This window comes from Dreissena polymorpha, chromosome 6, assembly GCF_020536995.1.
Source record: "Dreissena polymorpha isolate Duluth1 chromosome 6, UMN_Dpol_1.0, whole genome shotgun sequence".
In the NCBI taxonomy this organism is placed as follows: Eukaryota; Metazoa; Mollusca; class Bivalvia; order Myida; family Dreissenidae; genus Dreissena; species Dreissena polymorpha.
The window spans coordinates 38,319,741-38,341,729 of NC_068360.1; the positions used below are offsets into that span (position 1 = coordinate 38,319,741).

The 21,989-nt window shown below is 36.0% G+C and overlaps 1 protein-coding gene across 4 annotated transcripts; it reads right to left on the minus strand.

Annotated features, from left to right (window-relative positions):
- Positions 1–4,694: 4,694 nt before the first annotated feature.
- On the minus strand, positions 4,695–21,432 carry LOC127834396 (uncharacterized). 4 transcript variants are annotated; one of them, XM_052360226.1, is made up of 7 exons: positions 20,057–20,201; positions 10,614–10,758; positions 8,346–8,479; positions 7,599–7,719; positions 7,218–7,399; positions 6,781–6,892; positions 4,697–6,131 (listed from the first exon to the last, which is right to left on the minus strand). In XM_052360226.1, exons 1-7 carry the CDS (start codon positions 20,091–20,093, stop codon positions 5,927–5,929), a joined length of 936 nt encoding a protein of 311 aa, XP_052216186.1. In that variant the 5' UTR covers positions 20,094–20,201; the 3' UTR covers positions 4,697–5,926. The 4 variants fall into 4 exon arrangements, with proteins under 4 accessions (XP_052216187.1, XP_052216186.1, XP_052216184.1 ...); XM_052360224.1 differs by having other exon boundaries at positions 4,698–6,131; positions 20,051–20,204; XM_052360223.1 differs by lacking the exon at positions 20,057–20,201 and adding an exon at positions 21,266–21,432 and having other exon boundaries at positions 4,700–6,131.
- Between the last annotated feature and the right edge of the window lie 557 nt (positions 21,433–21,989).

The following is a 21,989-nucleotide window of genomic DNA, read 5'->3' on the forward strand; positions in this document are numbered from 1 at the left end:
ACAAACAATTTTACGAATACTTTTTATTTACGCGAGTGCTGTTTATAATACTTAATGGAGAAACAATGTGTGATATAGACCCTCAATTGTTTCAAAGGCCTTTGCGATTGCGAATAATTTCTCGTGAGAGAGAGGAGGAACGACAGAGGTTATTAACCTTTGCTACACAAGATCTCAACTGGGAAATGAGTACACCAGCCAGGACTGTAGGACAAAAGACTAAACAGCGAATATGGAGGTGATAAAGAAAATGAATGACACCACAGGAAGCAATAAGAAGGCCAACAACACCCTAGAACCCTAAACAAGTCCAGTAATCATAATATTAATGTTACAGAAAAGCTTACCTTAACGTCCGCGACTGTAAAACTGCAGCAAACTATATAATTTCCCGAATCGATAAGACCCTAGTATTCTTCAAAACGTTTCCTGACCCAAAGAGGACGACGGAAATCCGTCCATACTTAAGGTGCAGATGTAACGTGCGGTTTGCAGTCTGAAGACAGTGCAATAACGATATTGGACAAAGTCCTTTCAGAGCTGATTAAGCAAGAATGAGATAAAACGAATGCAGCTATGACGGAACTATGCCAAAAGACCTGGGAGTAGAGGAAGTGGGCTAGAGCGTCAACCCATCCTTTCTTTAACCCCTCAAAATTGATGCCTCAAAGTAATGCTTATAATTACCGAATCATTAGCTCCGTCAGTAATCCCGGCAATTTCATGCTACACATCATCCTCAGCCGATTGAACATTAATGCCGAGAAACAGCCGCAAGAATAGCAGAATGGATTGAGAGCTATGCGGGGGACAGTAGAACAAATCGTTTACTGCAGAGTCAATATTGAAAATGAACGTGATATCTTCCTCAACTTCGTAAACGTTAAGAGAGCTTCGACCGCATGTGGTATGATGATATATGGCAGATTCTGAGAGGGTTCAACATGGACGAAGTGCTTGCCACAGCAATCCAATAAAGGAAAGGCCAGCGCAGTACTTGCCAATGAACAGATGTGTGACCACTTCAGGACATCAGTGGGCGTCCGCCCGCCTTCATGTTTGACATTTGCTTGAACGTATCAGACAGGAGACGTTCCAAAACTTTCAACTCAATTGCTGATAACCTCGACGTAAGCGGTGGCACAAACAATAAACTCAAAACCTTCATCCACATAATCTATGAATGAGCAGGAACATGCGGTATAAAGGTCAGTGCGGGTATTAACAGTTCATAGCGAGTATCACTAACAATACCAGTGCGGACACCAGCGTAAACGGCGGGAAGCTGGAAGAACTTACTAGCTTCAAGAACTAACTCTTAGAAGTAACCCTGTCCAACGATGATACCAGTTACCCTCAGTACCGTATCAGAATTGCTATGGCAACTGCAACGATGGACACACATATTGTAGGCAGGTAGTTCCATGATCATCCAAACCAAATTCAGACTGTACGATTGTCGCCATCTTATTGAACGGCAGCGAGACCTTGTCGCTTCCTGAGGACACATATCGCAGGATATAGGCATTTTACCACAACCGCATCACCAGGACAACCAAAACATCAACACAACCACCACCACTGCAACTACAACCACCACTTCCACCAAAACTTTAGCCACCACATCTATCGCCTTTTCCCTCACTACCATCACTCCCGACGCTGCCGTAAAATCTACTACTGCCGACAAAACAACCGTTACCAAAACAACCACAATTTCCATAACTACAACCAATGCAACCACTGTCATTATGTCATTACTACCACTATAACAAACAATACAAACACTACCATTGCAACCACGACAATAACCACTACCAAAATGTAAACACTAAAGATTTCAACCGCTATCACCACTACCGCTAACACCACCACACCACCACTACCAGAACTTCAAAAACTACCACGTTCCGAACCACACACTTATTCGTTCGAAACGCTGCAATTTACTGGAAGTAACAAGTTTAACCCGCACCAGGCATTGAAAGTATACGCCCTGGATATTGGCAGCATTCCATACCGTAAAGGGTATCATTTGACAGGTATTAACGTCTTAAATACTTAACCGTTAACTGTACTATTTATTACAGAACCAGGTTTCCGTACTTTAATTTTTATTCAACTGATCACGCAATTTATGACGTATCTCATGTTACGTTATTTCTGTGACAAAACACAGTATTAGCTAGACTCTCTGGATTTAGGGACAACAATTCCGTCGTGGAAGATTTATATTCAACAGACATTAAGGTGAAAACAATAAGACTATCCGGTGAAAACATTTTTTTTCAGAAGTCCCTTTCCTTAGTATCAATATATCAACATGGGTGGTTTGTTTTAAATGTACATATTTCAAGCTGAATTTGAAGCTAAAACATGTGAGTGTTTTCTTAATTTGGGAAGATTTTGATAATGATAAGTGATACTGATAATTATAAGTGTCAATTTGATATATACTAGTTTTGAAGCACAAACACACACACCCCTTGCAATTGTGATTATGCAATTTAAGACGTATTTATATTGTATCGTATAAAACGACGTGTCTGGTTTAAGAATAATGAAGGAAGATTGAAAGTGTAATTTATTGTTGTGACAAATGTTAAAGTACTTACAAATACATGTTATGCAAAGGGATTTTAATTGACTGACATTATTATTTTCGTCATATGCACCAGAAAGCTATCTTTCACCCATCCACACACACACGCTGTTCCGTGTTTGTTAAATTGAAAAAAAAATGAATATAATCATTTCAGATTTAAAAATCTGACTATTATTAAGCATTTAAAACGCAAAACGATTCAATAATTTAGAGAGTTCTATTGTTCTAGTAATAATATTTGAAACTAACTGGATTGCGTATATATAGTATAAAATTTCATATCATGTTCATCAGCACAGATGGCCGATTGGTGAAAGCGTGAGACATTTACTCAAATGGTCAGTAGTTCGAACCCTGGTAAGGATAACTCTCATGTTTTCTTATTTGATACTAGTGCTTTTTGATTCTGATGTTGACATTTATCAATGTAAAGCTTCTAATGACATTTCTTCAGAAAAATGCCAAAATCTGTTAACAAGTCTTTTAAGCACCTTAAAGTATTTTAAGACTAACTCATTATAAGACGCGTTCAGCTTGATTGTCATCACAAAATACATGGGTAAAACAACAATCATATTGCTTTCGCAACATGATCTACAATCCGCACTTGCCCACACAATCGTTGCTTGATGTCGGCATTATCATGCCTTTCGTTTAAGAACTTTAATGTTGATGACAATGTTTTTACAAAAAATTTTATCATCGAAATTGTTCTTGTAAAATAGCAGTAGCATTTGCGACTTTGGCAACGTTTTTCTGCTACCACTTATCCTACATATATGTTAAATATATATATATATATATATATATATATATATATATATATATATATATATATATATATATATATATATATGTATGTATAGTAAGTATGTTTTATGGTTAACAAGAGATGTGTTTTTTCAGAAACACAATGCCCACTAATGCGCCGCTTTTTTAAATCTTTGACCTGTGACCTTGAATGATGACCTTAACCTTAACCTTTCACCACTCAAAATGTGCAGCTCCATGAGATACCCATGAAAACCAAATATCAAGTTGCTATGTTCTTTATAACAAAAGTTATGATACGATGGTCAAAGTTATGGAACAGAATAACGGAATGACAGAAAGACAGGCCAAAAAAATATGCCCCCGATCATTCGATCCGGGGGCATAAAAAATATGAAAATATATGTTTATTATTGTTTGACCTTGACATTGAAGGTTGACCTTGAACTTTTACCATTTAAAATGTGCAGTTCCAAGAAAAGTAAGTAAGAGATTGAATGGATAATTTAAAAAATATTTTGTTAATTTTTTACTTTTGACATTAAAGGATGACATTTACCTTGACCTTTCACCACTCAAAATGTGCAGCTTCACGAGATACACGTGCATGCTTAATATAAAGTTGCTGTGTTCAATATTAAAAAAGTTATGATTTTTTTGGACATTTGACCTTAAAGGTTGACCTTGACCTTTCACCACTCAAAATGTGAAGCTCCACAAGAAGTAAGTAAAAAATTGAATGGAGAAATGATATTTTATAATTTTTGACCTTTGACCTTGAAATATGACCTTGACCTTTCACCACTCAAAATGTGCAGCTCCACGAGATACAAATGCATGCCAAATATGAAGTTGCTGTGTTCAATATTTAAAAAGTTATGATAAAACTTTAACGAATGTTTAAGTTTTAGGAAATAAAAATACAATGATATTTGACCTTTGACCTTGAAGTATGACCTTTACCTTTCACCACTCAAAATGAGCAGCTCCATAAGATGCACATGCATGGTAAATATCAAGTTGGTATGTTTAATAATATTGCAAAAGTTATCAAACTTAAACCAAGGTTAACGTTTTGGACAGAATGACAGACAGACAGACAGGACAAAAACAATATACACCCGATCTATCGATCCGGGGGCATAAAAAGCCTCTCGTGGCTGACAAAATTGGCATGTACTTGTTACGTTACAAAGCCTAAAATCGTTATGAAGTTAGTTGGTTAACAAATATTTTAAAGATTGAAAACACATGTAGTTGCTATGTCATGTGTAATGTTCATCTAAGAAATAAGATAAACTAGTTTTTTTTTACAAGTTTATTTTTTTATACCAACTTATCGAAATTGGTTCTATAGGGTTATATGGTGGAAATTAAAAAAAGGAAACACCCTTTCAGATACACTTTTGTTTCTTTAGAAGAGATTATACCCGGATAATAATGGCGAAGCTTATATTAATTAATTGACCAAGGGTATCATCACAATACCAAAGCAAATTTATTTAGAATAATTACAAAAGACAAAACGTGTATAAGCCTGATTGTTGATTACTGCTTCTATATGTACAATATCTCTCAAATGATTGTCAAAAGATGATTTTGCAATCTCAAATAAAACAAAGTGTAGTATATTACTTTACTATAACTGTACATGTCTCGTTTATTTGCCTTAAACAACTATCTGACTTAAACATTCAGTAAAAATACACTAAAAGTAAACACATACGAAGAAAAAACGCAATCAGATTTACGATTGGTACAATATCAGAAAAATGTACATAAAACGAGGAAATATAGGTACATGTAATTAAACCCAACATATCAAACCATTTAGTATGATACAAATTCACATGGTCTTTAGCCCTTTGCATAATTGTAAAGCTCATTCGTATCTTTCATTCAATAAAGAATACGGACTAGACGCTCTCCTGTTAAATAATCTGACGTTTAAATTAGTTGACTTGGAAATGTGTCTTGAATATAAAGTATTTTTTCAGCAGCAAGTGAGGGTTTCTTTCCACATTAATAAGCTGTCAAATCTATATTGTAAAGGCCTAGGGACTATAGGAATATAACATTGTTAAAACATACACGTATGAAACAATCAACATGAACGCATCATAATAAGGCAGAAACAAGAACTAAACTTCTTCTTCTCGGTCAACAATCTACAACTTCCATATACACAAGCTTTTATAAGTTGTATCGATTTTCCGATTGTCTACTGATATTCAAGCTTTGTAATATGTTCTTAGCACATTGCTATCTTATATTTTACGTAGCCTATTTATAGTATAATGTTAATTATTGCTGATCTTCAATACACGATGTGCTTTTAATTACCTTATACTTAACATTTTATTGACCATTGCCACTTGATTACTTTTTGAAAATGTAAATTGTTTGAACTCCATATGATAAAGTTAATCTACCGATATCATTTCCGGCTATGGTCAATACAGGGATCATATCTCAATAACCAATCGATTTTTTGGTTTGTAAAAAAGAGCATAACCATTTACATATATAATGCTACCTATTTTGTTAAACCTAAGACAGGATCAGTACAAATAGCACAGCAAAGAGAGACGTCATCATAGAGAGGTACGCATATGCCGCCGAGCTGGTTCGGTCACAGGTGAGCGGCTCGTCAGTGAAGAAATATTCGGCGTGGTTGACGATGCCGTTGTAGTGTTCCTTCCCACACTTAGCTACCAGGGCGTCGTTGACACAGGCCAGACGAGCATCAACAGCTCTGAGATAAACAAAGAATATGTATAATCGTCCGTAATTAACTGACGATTTAGTATTATTAAATTTATAATGAAACGTCTAAGTGTCCGCCTTTTATAAACATGTCGGCATCATGTCAAACCTACGAAATAAGTCTTTCGACTACATTTCCACATCTATGAACAACATATTTCTAACAAACAGTTGTTCAATAAAGGCCCAGGCCGAAATTTTAATAGAGAAAGGACAATCAGGAAATGCAGGATTCGTAATGATTATCGTCAAATACATTGTCTTCCTGGATCAATTTTGTATCAGCTCATACAATTATTTCAGAAAGATATATACGAACAGCATACTATGATCTACATCATTCATCTAACGTCATAAACATGCGATATAATAACTGCTCATTAACAAAGCTAAATGAATATATAACGAGACGATTATTATATATAAAAATTATCATTCATCGTATGAAAACATTCATAATTATGTCGTTTATAGTTCCTAATCGTAACTAAAAATGTTAACAAGTTAACACAAACACACAAAGAACTGTACATCGTTGTGAGGTAACAATTGCATAGCTATTTATCCTCATGACGTGTGCCTTTGACAACGGAACATCGACCTGAATTGCTTTGACTTAATGTCTCAACTGAACTTACCCGCAGGAAACCTTTTTCTCCGGAGTTGTATAATTTATGTTTACTGTGTTAAGGCAGTCCTCGAAAGTCTGGTTCTGAAGAGTGTCATAAACACAACGGGATGTTCCGAAATCTAAAGATAAACATGAACATTGCATTTTCTTTGTTCATTTTCATAAGTGAAAATTGTTAAACCATTGAAATAAAGCGCATATTTCTCACCCTTGTTTCAAGGTTGGTACATGATATCAGTTATTCACTCCTCTGTATTTTCATTTATCAATGACGAAATAAACAAAGTGTATGAGTTCTGAGATTGTTTCTTAGATATATACATATATATTGTTTTAATTTCTATTTTTTTAAGGTGGAACATATGGGAGTATAATATAAAAGTATTAATATAATACAATAATTTTGGTATTGAGTGATTATCTTCAAAGAAATAACAGGCGTACCTTTTGGCAGCGTCGGGCAGCGTTCTTTGGCAAGCATCCTAAGTGTCTCGTATTTCGGGAACATCAAACCAGGAGGCATGCCCATCTGAACCATGGCAGAGATGTTGCGAACACCGTCCACAACCAATGAGCATTCATTCTCAACTTGAGGCGTAACGCAATTGAACACCTCCGAAAATGATCTGTACAAAGGAAGTTTTTAAGGTTACATGATTGTTATTTTAATAATTGCAAATTCTTAACTTCCAGTGTAACGCCACGGATCACTTCCGAAAGTGATCTGAACAAAATAAATTCATATGGTTGCATGATGGTGCCTTTAATAATTGCACATGAAAAACAAAATGCAACTGCATTCAATGTAGTTTATTTATAACATACCCGCAGATTTGTTTCATCAGTTCAGGAACGTATCCAAACTTTGTTTTCGGAGTGGGGAGCTCTGAACCACCCATACTCATACTTAAGGCCAGACAATTCTGCGCATCCATACACGTCTTACCTGAAAAGTGTTGCTACTGACATGGATACATGCGCACCACATGACTTAGGGAATACACCTTGCATCAGTTGGTATGCCTGCATACCAAGCTGACTTGTGCTAGCTTATGATACAATCTAAGAAGAAATAGGCGATATCGAATTTATAGTGTATACATCTTTATTGTTTAGTATGAATTTAACTGATACTTGTCTTCAAAAAATTTCGCCATTCGGGGGTAAAAGTGTTACCATGATATAACAAACTGTGTAGAGGACTATCATACTTAGTCTGTTACATGTCAAATATCAAACGTCGTGGTCGCAATAAGTCACGTGATATTTTTATTTTTTTACACTTCAACCTTACGATGAACACGTTACCCTATGATGGGTTCCAATAGATACCCGAGGAGCATAATTTGAACACCCTTGGAAGAAGACCGCCATACGTACAATGATACAAGTCTAATAACAAATTTAAATGATGTGATAACAAGCATAAACTTGTTAATAAGATCGACGTTCTAATCAAATATGCTACACATGAAATTTAAGAAGATGGTCGTTGAAAAATCATTAAATTAAAAATAGAAGTATTGATATGCTTTACTCTATTGTGCTTCAATAAACCCAGGATGTACTCACTAAAACCACCGGTTCCGGCTGCCTGGCTGCACATTGCCGTTATCTGTTCTGGGTCTAAGCCCTGACCTTGCAACAGATCTGGACAACGGGACCCAAAGTCAATGAGACATCCCATTGCAGCTTGCCCCTCTGTGCTTTATAAGCAAACATATATGCGTAAACGTAAGTGTAACATGTGAGACAGAGGTTATTTAAAACAAAACATGTCCAACGATAGAGCGCTCCTAGTATCCTTTCGCTTTAAATTTAAAATGTAAATGTTCGACCAGTCACCTTATATATGACAAAAAGGTATTAAACATAAAATATATGTAGCAGATTTAAAGCATATGTACACAAAAAGCTGAAAGTTTGTAATTTAAAACAAGAAATGTGACAATCACAAGAAAACAGGTTGACAACTATCTACTAATAACTAACTTCGTATTCAAACACGTATGTAAGAATGGTCTTTCAGCACAATATGTCCATCCAAGCTCATCTTAATGAAATAAAACGATTTTGTAAGTAACAAGAACACCGCATAACAGGTGCCGACGCTCGGTTGCGGATGCAGTTTTGAATAAATGAAAGCTTGTCAGTTTGTTTTCATTTATTTGTTTTTAGAGGTCACAGTGACCTAGACCTTTGACCTAGACCTTTGACCTAGTGACCCAACAATGGGTGTAGCGTGTAGAACTCATCATGGTGCATCTACATTTAACGTTTCAAAGTTGGAGGTAGAAGCACTTTGATTTCAGAGCAAAATGTAAAGGTTTTAGCACGGCGGATGCCGGATGGCGGACGACAAGCTGGCTATGAAAATACCTCGGGTTTTCTCCGAAAACATCCTTACTAAAAATGACATTGATCACACTGGCTCAATAAACAATACCACCCTAGATCTTCATGTCAACAAAAACTTAAAATTACAACAAAATAAATTTATCAACACTAATGCTATAAAGCACACACAATTCTTCTATTTACGAAACAGAGATCTTACCCACAAAGGTTCCAAATGCAACTCCTTGTTAGATTAGCTTGTTATCCACTAGAACAATTTCAGCATAATATCTCGTTTTTGACTCAAGTTATTAAGCGCACACTTTGCATATATATAAATATGCAACTCCATAAGAGATACAAATTAAAGTATAATAACAGGCATAATTATGCAAATTGCAGCTATTTTTTTGGCTCTTTGGGATGATGCACGATGATGACATTGGTATAAATACATTTGAAAATAGATATCTGTATTAGTAGCAGCGATAGTTATTTCTTGAATGAAAACGTCAACCTCTATTTCAACCTACACGTAAACAGTTCTGTATTATTATGATATCGGGCCTCAGAAAATGTAAGATTCGATGCCTTTCGTTTAGGATAACATCGTCCATACCTGCACATCATGGTTGCAATATTTACCTACACGTAAACAGTTCTGTATTAGTGAAACATGGGCATAATCGTGCTAAAAAATAATATGTTTTTCCTTTCCTTAACAAGAGCATTAAGCGTACGCCAATGCCGACATTGAGGTGAGAAATATTGTTTGAACTATTTGTTGAATAGTCGAAGTAAGCAAGAAAGTCCCAATACTAGGACAATAATGTATTGCCTCTCTATCGATCATTGCAGTAAACGATTGATGCCAATTGTAGCAAGATCGTTTATGTATAACTAACCCAGGATTCAAACCGATTTAAAAATGTACAGAAAATATTAACATTATTGGTTCTAGTGTGTAAAATATATCCGAGTATATGCACATACATAAGCGAATATATAGTGCAGTATCAAACGGACTTTGTTAAAAAAGAATGGCGTCATATTTCAATAATTTATTCCATATGAGATTGTATTATTTCTATTTGTCGGTCGGTAAAATATTGATTCATAATGCCGTACATCACAATCGTAAAACAAAGTGCGCTTATCATGCATACGCCAACAATAAATGCGAACATATTTGTTAACCCATGTGAGAAAACATATCTTACAGGATATGAGGTCATTTCAATAAATAATAAACTGTTCTTCAAAAAGCACCATACAAAATTACGTCACGAGAGAAGTTCGCTTGACTGGTTTTACTAAACCGTTATATTTTATCATTAATACATACATTTGTATATCACAGCAAAATAAGCCTATGCTTGATTTTTGTTTCAAATCTTTCATCTCGATTTTTTCGGAAACGAGGTTCGCAAGATTTGAAAATGATATCGGGCCTCAGAAAATGTAAGATTCGATGCCTTTCGTTTAGGATTACATCGTCCATACCTGCACATCATGGTTGCAATATTTCCCCCGGTCTGAGCAGCCTGTTGTACAAATGTCTGGTATCCAATCATACAATCCATAAACATCTGATCCTTCTGCAGGTCATCCATGCAGCCACACCAAGCCACTTGGCACAGGGAAACGCCTGAAATAAGGTGATATCTGATTTAATGTTCAATCAAATGCATGATAAAATAACCATCTACGTGAGAAAGGGAACCGCCTTGTATAAGGTGCTATCTGACTTCATGATAAATCAAATGCATGATTGAATAACCGTATTTGTGAGAAAAGAAGCGTCAGAAATAAGGTGATATCTGACTTTATGAAAAAACGAATGCTATATTAAAGGACCACGTGACCAACGGAAACGCCTTAACTAAGGCGATATCCGACTGCTTTATATAACAAGAGGGCCATGATGGCCCTGTATCGTTCCATTGTTTTTTTTATGCGAAAAACGCGTGCAATGCGCATGGGTTGAAATGTACTCAAACATGTGACTTTCTCTTTCTATCCCTCGTCCCACTGGGCGCTTAAAGTTGGAAGGGTGAGCATTTTATAAATGGAAAACTGTTAACCAAACAGACTAAAAAGCCCGGGAATTGTTGCACATGTCCTTTGCTTATAACGTAGGTACATTTATCTCTCCAAAATATTGTTGTTCTTTCTATTTCACATATTTTTAGATGCTGAAGATCAAATCTACGCATTTGATTTGAAACAGATAAACAAGACCCATAGGAATCAAAATGCCTAACCCTTTACCAAACGACACATTTTGGACTGTCCCAATTTGAAAGAGGTTGCAGACGACAATTTAATTGTAATTGAATATGAAGGAAATGATTAAGTAGGGTAGAAATAATTGTGATAAAAGGAGAAATTGTTCATCTTGAGCAATTTCTGCTTTTATCTCAATTATTTATAAAGTCGTCAGCTACAAACCCGTAAAATCCTGTTAGTGTTTGTTAAAGGGTTAATAATCTCTGGTTTCCTTTTAAGAGCCTTTCACACATTTTAACAAATACAATAGTAGCATCTTTCTTTGTAAAGAATCATCTAAAAATATAATTAACAACCCACACATCCCTAAGACCAACAGGCCTGAGAATATTATGATAATCTGAAGATTATTTATTTATATTTATAAATGTATTTAATTAAGTAATGCATTTGACTTCTAAGATCAATTCATGACTAACATTAAGAAAATTATAAAATGGCAGAAATATATATGGATCGTTATGCAATTGACAATCATCCACAATTCATGAGTCACGATTCACAATTGAAACAATGAATCAATAGTTATTAAAAAGCAGCATATACGATAGTTAAGAATACTGCACTTCATTAATTCCAACACCTTCTCTTGGATACAAAGTTTGAGTTTTCCATGCAGTATCATATATATTGACTTCTTTTGAAATAATTATGTTCATGGAAGTTGTGTTTTTAAAATCAATAAGATATTATTAAACTGGATTAAACACTGCGAAAAAGACATGAAATTAACATGTCATCTGAAATAGTTTTATCCGGATATATGGTCACTTTCAACATATTTAAATAAAACCCGACTTTTTACAGTTTATAAAAAAAGCATGCATAACACATGTTGTTACTTCAATTCCTTTTTTTAATCAGTCCCCATCTGTTCTAAAATGGCACTAAATGACAGGATTTTATCTCATGTTTACAAGATGCTGTTGTTGTTGTTGGTCACAGCCACACGGCCGCAGTAATCTCCCCTGGTAAACGTCATATGTTCAGTTTTGTGACCCCCGGGGCAGGGTCAAATTTGAGCCCATGGGAATAATTTGAACAAATTTGGTAGAGGACTATTAGATGTCACTACATACCAAATTTAGTTGCTCTTGGCTCTATAATTATGAACAAGATTTTTAAATTTTGCCCAAAATAGGCCTTATTTAAGCATATGTTCATTTTTGTAACCCCCGGGGCAGGGTCAAATTTGATCCCAGGGGCATAATTTGAACAAAATAAGTAAAGAACTATTAAATGTCACTACATACCGAATTTGGTAGAAATAGGCCCAATGCTTTTGGACAAGAAGATTTTGAAAGTTTTCACAAAATAGACCCTATATAAGCATATGTTCAATTTTGTGACCCCCGGGGAAGGGTCAAATTTGACCCCAGGGACATACTTTTAACTAATTTTAAAGAGGTTAACCCCAGGAACATTCCTGAGAAATTTCATCAGAATTGGACCAGTAGTTTAGGAGAAGAAGATGTTTAAAGAAAAAGTTAACGCACGCACGACGGGCACAGGACCATGACATAAGCCCCGCTGGCCTCTGGCCAGTGGAGCTAAAAACGAATGCTGAATAAAGTATTTAATGTAGATGCATCATGCAGAATGATACTATACAATGTTGTATACACATATAAACATCATTAGAGGACAGACACGAAAATTGTATGAAGGTTATATGAGCTGACAGACCAATCAACTTAAAAAGGGACTAGACGACACGTGACAAATCGAGGCAACGAGGAAACTACACGAGGCTATATCACCATCTTCCAACTCAAATCGAGCTCCGTGTAACCCAAAATACGTAACTAACTGGAATAAACAATCCGCTTTCTCAAATGATTTTGCCACCAGTTTACAGATATTCAATTTTTTAACACTGTTTGTCCTTAATTACTGTGCATGAATATTGATGTATATACATAAGAATGTTGTTTAAACAACATCAGATTTAAAATCGAACGCAAATTAAGTAATAAAGTAATAAAAACAAATACTTTTCATAAACCATTTTTTAGAACATAATAAAAACGCATACCGTTTGACAACATAATGTCATGAGATGACATAATTGTTGAAACGATTATAATTCGTGTATTGATAAACAATTTTAAGGTTACACTTTCATTACGGGAATGAAGTTCGAACTACTAAATGGCGAAATAGACTGTCTAAAAGGCCTATGTGACTGCGAAGAAGTTATTGTAAGAGAGACAGGAGGATCGACTGAGGTAATTGACCTCTGCTACAAAAAAACATCTTAGGCAAGTACACCAGCAGGGACTCTGGAAAAGAAGACCAGGCAGCGAATACGGAGGTGTTGAAGAAAATGAATGAGGCGACAAACAACTATAACAAGGTCAACAACAACCCATACAAAAGCAGTTAGGACAATCTTCCTGTTATAGAAAACGTTAACGGGAACGCCCTTGACTGAAAACATCAGCGCACTTTTTAACTCGAAAAAACACAGTCTCCTTCAGAACGCTTCCAGACCAGACGAGAACGACGCAAATCCAACTATACTAAAGGTGAAAGATGAAAGTGACGATGCGAAGACGTTGAAATTACAAGATTAAAGAAAGTCATTTCAGAGCTGATAACGGCTGGATGAGAGAGAACGACTGAAGCTATGAAGGAACTGTGCTAGAAGACCTGGGAGAAGAAGAAGTTGACCAGGGCTTAGCTCCATCCTTTTATTATCCCCTTAAAAAAGGGCTGCTTTAAAGTGATGCTCATAATAACAGCATCATTAGCCCCATCAGCAATCCCGGCAATTTCATGCTACACGGCATTCTTAGTCGATTGAAAAATAATGCCGAGCAACTATAGAACAGATCTTTTACTGCAGAGTCAACATTGAGAAACGAACGTGATCTCTTCCTCAACTTCGTAAACTTTAAGACAGCTTTCGAACGCATGTGGAATGATGGCCTATGGAAAATTCTGAGAGGGTTCCCCATTGACGAAGGGCTGGCGAAGGTCATCCAAGAACGGAAACGCCAAAAGCGCAGTACTTGTCAATGAACAGATGGGTGACCACTTCAGGACGTCAGTGGACATCCGTCCACGTCCTGTTTGACCTTTGCCTTGAACGTATAAGGCAGGAGATGCTAGAAAACCTATAACCTCAATTCCCATCGGAAGAAGACCAATCTATAACTTCAGATTCGCTGATGACATTAACCTCATCGGTGGCAGCAGCATTAGAATCCAACCCTGATCAACCGTGTCTGAAAGAAAAGGAGCATGCGGGATGAAGGTCAGTGTGAAGTATTAAAAGTTTATGGTACATAGCCCGAACAACACCAGTGCAGACACCAGCTTGAACGGCGAGAAGCTGGAAGGACTGACCAGCTTAGAGCACTAACTATTGGGACCTACCCTGTCCAAAGATGACAGCAGTAACGCTCAGTAACGTATAATGATTGCTATGGCGACTGCAGCGAATGGCACATAGGTTGTAGACAGGAAGTTCCATGAGCTTCACAACAAAATTCAGAGTGTACAAGTCCCTCGTAGTCGCCATCTTATTAAACGGCTGCGAGACCTGGGCGCTTCCAGTGCACACAGATCGCAGGATATAGACGTTTCGCCACAACCGCTACCATCATGACCACCAAAGCAAACAACAATGCCACCACCACGACTGCCAACACAAACAACACTGCCAGCATCACTGCAACTACAACCATCTCAACCACCACTTCCACCAGATCCTTTGCCAACACATATATCGCCATTTCCCTCACTACTATCAATCCCGACACTGACGTCAAATCTACGATTGCCACCGATTCAACTATTTCGACAACTACTACCACTTCCACCATTACAACCATTGCAAGCATTGTCATAATTACCACCAGACCAAACGATACAAACACTACCATTAATACCACGACAATTATTACTACAACTATTTAAACATTAAAGACTTCAACCATTATCATCAGTACGCCAAAACCACCACCAACACCACCACTACCACAACTTCCAAAATAACCACGTTCCGAAACACGAGCCTATTCGTTCGAACGCCGCTGTTTACTGGAACTTACACGTTCTCACCGCACTGGGCTTTGATAAGTATACGCCCCGGAGGTCAAAATATACTAACCATTTTCCCTATATAATTCAATGTAAAAATGATAACTTTAAGCGAAAATAAATGCAAATATAACCCTACCCCCTCCCTTAACATACCTTTTCGTAAAGGCCGTTCTAAGCGAAAACGTTTTATGCAATAAAAAGTCATGTCATGCACAAAGAAAGAAAAAATAAAACAAAATTCAAAATCGATTTTTTTACAACTTTTTTTTCGGCCGTTTTCTAGTGGAATATAACCTTTGTCTATGCATTTTTTGACTTTAGTCTCTAACTTCATCATATCAAAGGGGTTTGGCGGTGCACACATTTTGATGCCCTATCACTATTTCCAAAAGATAAAACCACAGAACAATAGTTTGAAGTGTAAGACATGCCTTCAGGGAAATTATGCTATTTTGTTTAGACGGTACAGCCCTACATAACACGATTATTTAGTATAATGTAACCTGGATATAAGCATCATTCAATACCGCAAAGGTTACCATTCGACATAATCTTTATGAGCAATGTCCTGCCTGACTTATTGAATTGAGTATACATGTATATATTGAACATCCACCAGTGGCGTATTGTGAACACACCATTAACCGTATGCCGTTGTCTTAGAAACATAGTCCACAAACGCGAGCATCAATTGCATTATCCATAACTAGGTAATCAAGTACTTTATCCGGCAATTCGGCATTAACCATGCTATTGGCTTTTTACACAACTGACTGATCGGACTGTCATTAGCAAAGTTGAACTTTGGAAAAAGTATATATAGGAAACAGTTTTTAATTAAACTATAAAAAATAACGTTACAAATACAGAGATTGTGAATGATTAAGCGTTTTGTAACACACAGAAAATTACTATAAAAACAATTTACACATGTATTACATATTTGGTACTCAAGACCGGAATCCCCTTATTTCCGAATGCCGGTCATTCTTTAAATCAAATTTGGGTTATTCCATTTGTAATTTTACCTCTCTAAACCGTTCAGGGCCGGTTAATTGCTCCCCAGACCTAGAGTCAATAACTTTTGAATAGCGGATTAAAGACGCGTGAAATTAATAAAGGGACTTGGCCTGTGATGTACACATCGATCAATAGAAGTGATAATACTGATTATAATTACTGATAACAAACATATGGTTCTTAAGTGTGTTTTGGTTTTGATGTAGGAAGCCATGCTAAATTTTAATAAGCTTAATGTTATTCAATGTTGAGTTGTTTATTACAATTGCTAATTTATTGTCATATAAAATTATGTTTTGCTTTATTCTTGAATCAGTTGCTTTTAGATATTCATTTAGATTTTCAAACTGGCAATTAAGATAACAAAGACTAAAACTGTCCGAAACTCATTCTAAGCGAATGCGCGTGAAATTGTCTCTAGAAGACAAAATCAAACTTGATAGATAGATATAATTGTATTTTCCTCCATTCACGATGAGCAAAAGATATCATAGAGATTATAAACAATTAAGTAAATCGAGTCTATACACATACAATAGATCACAATGAAGCAACTCAATACAGCCATTATATTATTTACAAAGATAAGAAACATAACTAGAGAATATAATTGTTAGGTCACTGACATATATAAAGTCAATGATAATGATTTTAGTTCATTAATTCAATAATACACACACACAAACGCACGCACGCAACGACTCAGATATGTTGCTATATGTTGTGACTGATATTGCTTTCGAATCAACATATTAAGTAACATGTGTTGTTCTTATGTGATGGAATATGAATGAATGTTATGTATACAAAAATATCACAATTTGCTGTGTGTGTTTTTCCACATAAGGCTATGTGATTGACCTTCTTAAAGTAAAAGTGTCAAAATCCCCAAAAGAACCAGAATCATCTCTAAACAGGAATTTTCTCTCGGTACCGGGGGTGTTCGGCTTAGAGGGTTCCACTGTATTACCGATTCGGTACCTCGGAATAGCAAAATAATATCGTTTAAGAGGCGCCTTGAAATGCCGATTGTTCAGATTAAATGAGGTCGATTTATATATGAACAGTACTTAAAGCATTTTAAATTCTTAGCTTTTGTCTTGAATTTTGATGCAGAGGACAACCTTGTTTGAAATTGAATTCGGAATCACAAACACTGTTACCAGAAATAATTTCCATTTGCTTTTAATATTTTTTATCTACGTCATTTGTCTTATACGCTATTGGTGTTATACGCTTTTGTTTTAAACGCTATTTGTGTTATACGCTATTGTTTTATACGCTATTTTTGTTATATGCTATTGTTGAATACACTATTTGTGTTATACGCTATTGTTGTATACGCTGTTGTGTTCTGTGCACTTTGTGTCATACGATATTTGTGTTATACGATAGTTGTGTTATACGTAATATGTGGGTTACACGTTATATGTTTTATACGTTTTTTTTGTATTCTGCGCTTTTTTATTTTACATGCGACAATCCTATTCAGGCTTGCGTTCAATGTGCCGTTTTCATATTGATGATTATTTTACATCCTTAAAAAATCTATATGTATACATACTTTTTAAAGTTTTATAATACTAGCATGTCATATACATTAATATATTCATCAATTTACATAGTATAACATTCAATAAATCATAGTTCGTGCCGTAATCAGAAGAAAAAATATTTGTAAATGTACATATAAGTATTGGCTTTATGTTTGTAATGTAGAGTAAAGTATCTGCTTTTTATTAGCTTGCCTCGAGCGCACGTATCAAGTATGTTTGCCTCGATTTATAGTTTGTTCAACAAATGCGCAAACTCAGCTTGAGTGATGTATAATATGTAAATCGCTATGCTTTGAATAATTGAAATGCATGTTTATTAAAGTCACAATCAATATCTGGTTGGAACTCAGCTAGCGTTGAATTTTGAAATATTAAGGAACATAATGAGTATATATCCTCGTTTAAAATAATGAGATAACAAGTTTGCTGAGGGAATAAATCATATGTATGAAATATAGATAAAACTTGCGCTAGAAAGAATTTGTAGCAGAGGAATAACAAAACGAGACAACATAAACATATATTATTACGCAAAAATGAGTTTACACACGTACGTATAGGAATCGAACTTGCGTCCAATAACCAAAACACTAAGCGACACTGATACATATTTCATCTTAAAGAAGAGAGCTACTTTCCATCAGCGATGTGTTTGCCTTCTTTATATATTACCAATAAATGACATTTTCCACATTGAGGAACAATTACAAAATTCCTAAATAATTATTGCGTTCTGAACGATTTCCAAGGGAATGATAGTTGCGTCAATGTCCTTTTAAAAATGTGTCATCTGAATAAATAAAATAATCCCTTATAATGAACATTTCAGAAAACTTGCACCTTGACTAATATTAAGATGGGTTTGTTGAATTAAGTAACAAGCGATTTGAAAGACCCATATTTCTAAATCTGAAGATCTCACGGCGGGAATGTTCACAATTTCAGAGTTGTTCGTGCTATTTTTTCCGAGATGGCACGTAGCCGGGTTTTACTTAATAGGGAATTACATTGGTGTCCAGACTACTTGATGGCATGCAATGAAACAATGTTATATTCCTTTTTCAATACATTTAATGGGCTATTTTAGCGGACGTCGGATATTGAAGATGGTTATACATACACAATAGTTATATTTACATCAAACCGATTACGGTAATATGGACACAAATTCATACCTCGCATAGGTTACTGAGCCCCGCTCTATGAAAACAAGGTTTAATGCATCTGCATACAGCGCCGTCTCAGATTAGCCTGTGCAGTCCGCAAAGGCTTATCAGGGACGACACCTTCCACCTAAATTATATTTGCTGGGAAAATAGTTCATTTAAACGAAACAAAAACAATAAGAGCGAAAAATGTTGTCTTTGTTTATTCTGTATTGTCTGCAAGGGCTTATAAGGGATGACATTTTATGAAAACTGCATTAAGCACAGTTTTACAGAGCGAGGCGCAACTGTATTCAAACGGCACGGCATCCGCGCTGACTTGGAATCAACATGAATGATATGCCTGATCAATAAGTTTATTGATGTGAACAACGTCGGGCTAGCCTTATCTCCAACAGTCGATCAAGAAAAGAAGAGAAATGAGAAACAGAGCGGACAAGGTTCCGACATTGATTACCTGTACTCAATAACTCAATCCGTTGAATATTGATTCAAAATGCGTGATTTAATAGTCCTGTTCCTTTGTATCAATAAATCTACATTGCTTGTATTTATAACATGTTCGAAGCTGGAATGATTGACCGTTGCAGGAGTATACAAGTATTCTTGTATTTTTTATTAACGAAGAGAGTTTACTTAACACGAACTAAACTTAACTTTTAACTGCAGCAAGTGCGTGTTAACTTTGTGTAACGCTGTTTACCTAAGGCATACAATAATCAGGTCAACATACGGAGACAGGTAAATACAGGTTAATGTTTCTTTTTTACAAGCATAATGTATTGTTACGATTTATAAAATTGTATAATAATTGAAAATGAACATATAGTTAACATATAACATACAATCAGTAACTCACATATACCAATGATGTATATCGCGTATCGAGCCATAACTATCATCCACTATAACACTGTACACTACATGTATGCAGGTGTAAAATAACGGTGAACTGACTGTGTGTGTTTGGTCGAAGTATAGCGGCGCGGCAAGCCTTCTAAACACCATAATCATTATATTCAAATGGCGCTCTGGGAAAACGGGGTTTAATCCATGTGCGTTAAGTGTTGCCCAAGATAAGCTTGTGTCATTCGTACATGAGTTATCAGGCAAGACATTTACCGCTTTTATGAAATGTTAAATTTAAAGTTAGTATTTTTCTTGCGAAAAACTAGTTTAAACGGAAATTGCCATCCCTTTTTAGGCTCTGCGGACTGCACAGGCTAACCGGGAACGACACTTAACGCATATGCAATAAACCCCGTCTTCAAAATGTATCGTTCCATTAAACTGTGGAGTGGACTCGGACAGAAAAAACCTACTAACGCTGCTCAAGTCACATGGTACTCAACACGTTTCACATTTTACCATTCCAGCGGTCAATTTAAGCCGATATACCAACATGTTAACACGTATTAGTTGAAGGACCAAACAGTGTGACCAAAATCATTTTGAGCAAATCTTCATGAATACGTATACTACTGTACATGCGAAAAGTATGTGTCATTGTACACATTTCTTTGTTTCCCTTTATTTTCTGATACCAATTTTTCTGAACGTTTGCACTAATCTTTACTATATCGATCAACATTATATTGTTTATTGATTTCCCCTGCCTATTATACTCGAAAGAGCGGTTTTCAGTAAACAGAAAGAGAAACAAATAGATAGACACTATACACATGCTTAAACAGATTAACCGCTTTATTTACCTTAACCAACGTAGAAAAAAAGGTGAGTGGTCGCTGAACGGACAGGTAAATTTGAATGTATGATCTTTCAAGTTTATAAACACCTTGTTCTAATATTTTACAATATTTGCACACGTTGCAGTTTTTTAGCGAATTTGAACGTTTTGTATTAGGTTTAGCATGCGTTTTCAATCCGTCTAATACACTGAAGTAAGACTATACAAAGGCAAGTGAAAACAAATATGACTATACGGAACAAATAAACAATAGCTACATACAAATGTAAAAGTAAGCATAATGTTTCTTTTGGTCTAACGATTGATACACGAACACGTACACTTTTTCATGAAATAATTTTGTAACATACACAAACAGATACTCACAAACTGCAAGGACGAATATCGCGTAGCGCGCCATCACTAACATCCTCTATAACACCACTTCATAAACTGACGCCGATTGGGTTAGTATTTGCTCTAAACTTTTGCACTGTGACTACTGATGCATGCAAACATACTGCCGCGATTTTCAGCGAGCTATGGAGGCTATTTATAATACATGCTGACTCACAATCCTCCATGATTTATGCTATTCAAGTCACCAACACGTCGATCGAGGGGAAAAGCTTTTATGAGCGGGTTAGGATTAATTATTATGACACACTTTTGATTAGGGAAAGCGGTCTACTTCTGTGTACTAACTTCACTACAACAACAACAACAACTACTACTTTTACAGCAACAACAACAACATACTAACTACAACGACGGACTTCTACGACTACGACTACAACTAAACGGGACTACTACTACAGTACGACCACCACTACGACTTGGCGACGACGACGACTACTACGGCGCCGACGACGACGACTGACGAGACGACGTAACGACGATAGACTAGACGATCTAGACGACGACGACGACTACGACGTACTACTGACACGACGAGACGACTACTGACTACTGCACGTAACGTCGACTACGACGTTACGACTACTACTACTACTACGACTACTACGACGACTACGACTACGACTACGACTACTACTACGACGACTACTACTACTACTACGACTACTACTACTACTACTACTACTACTACTAC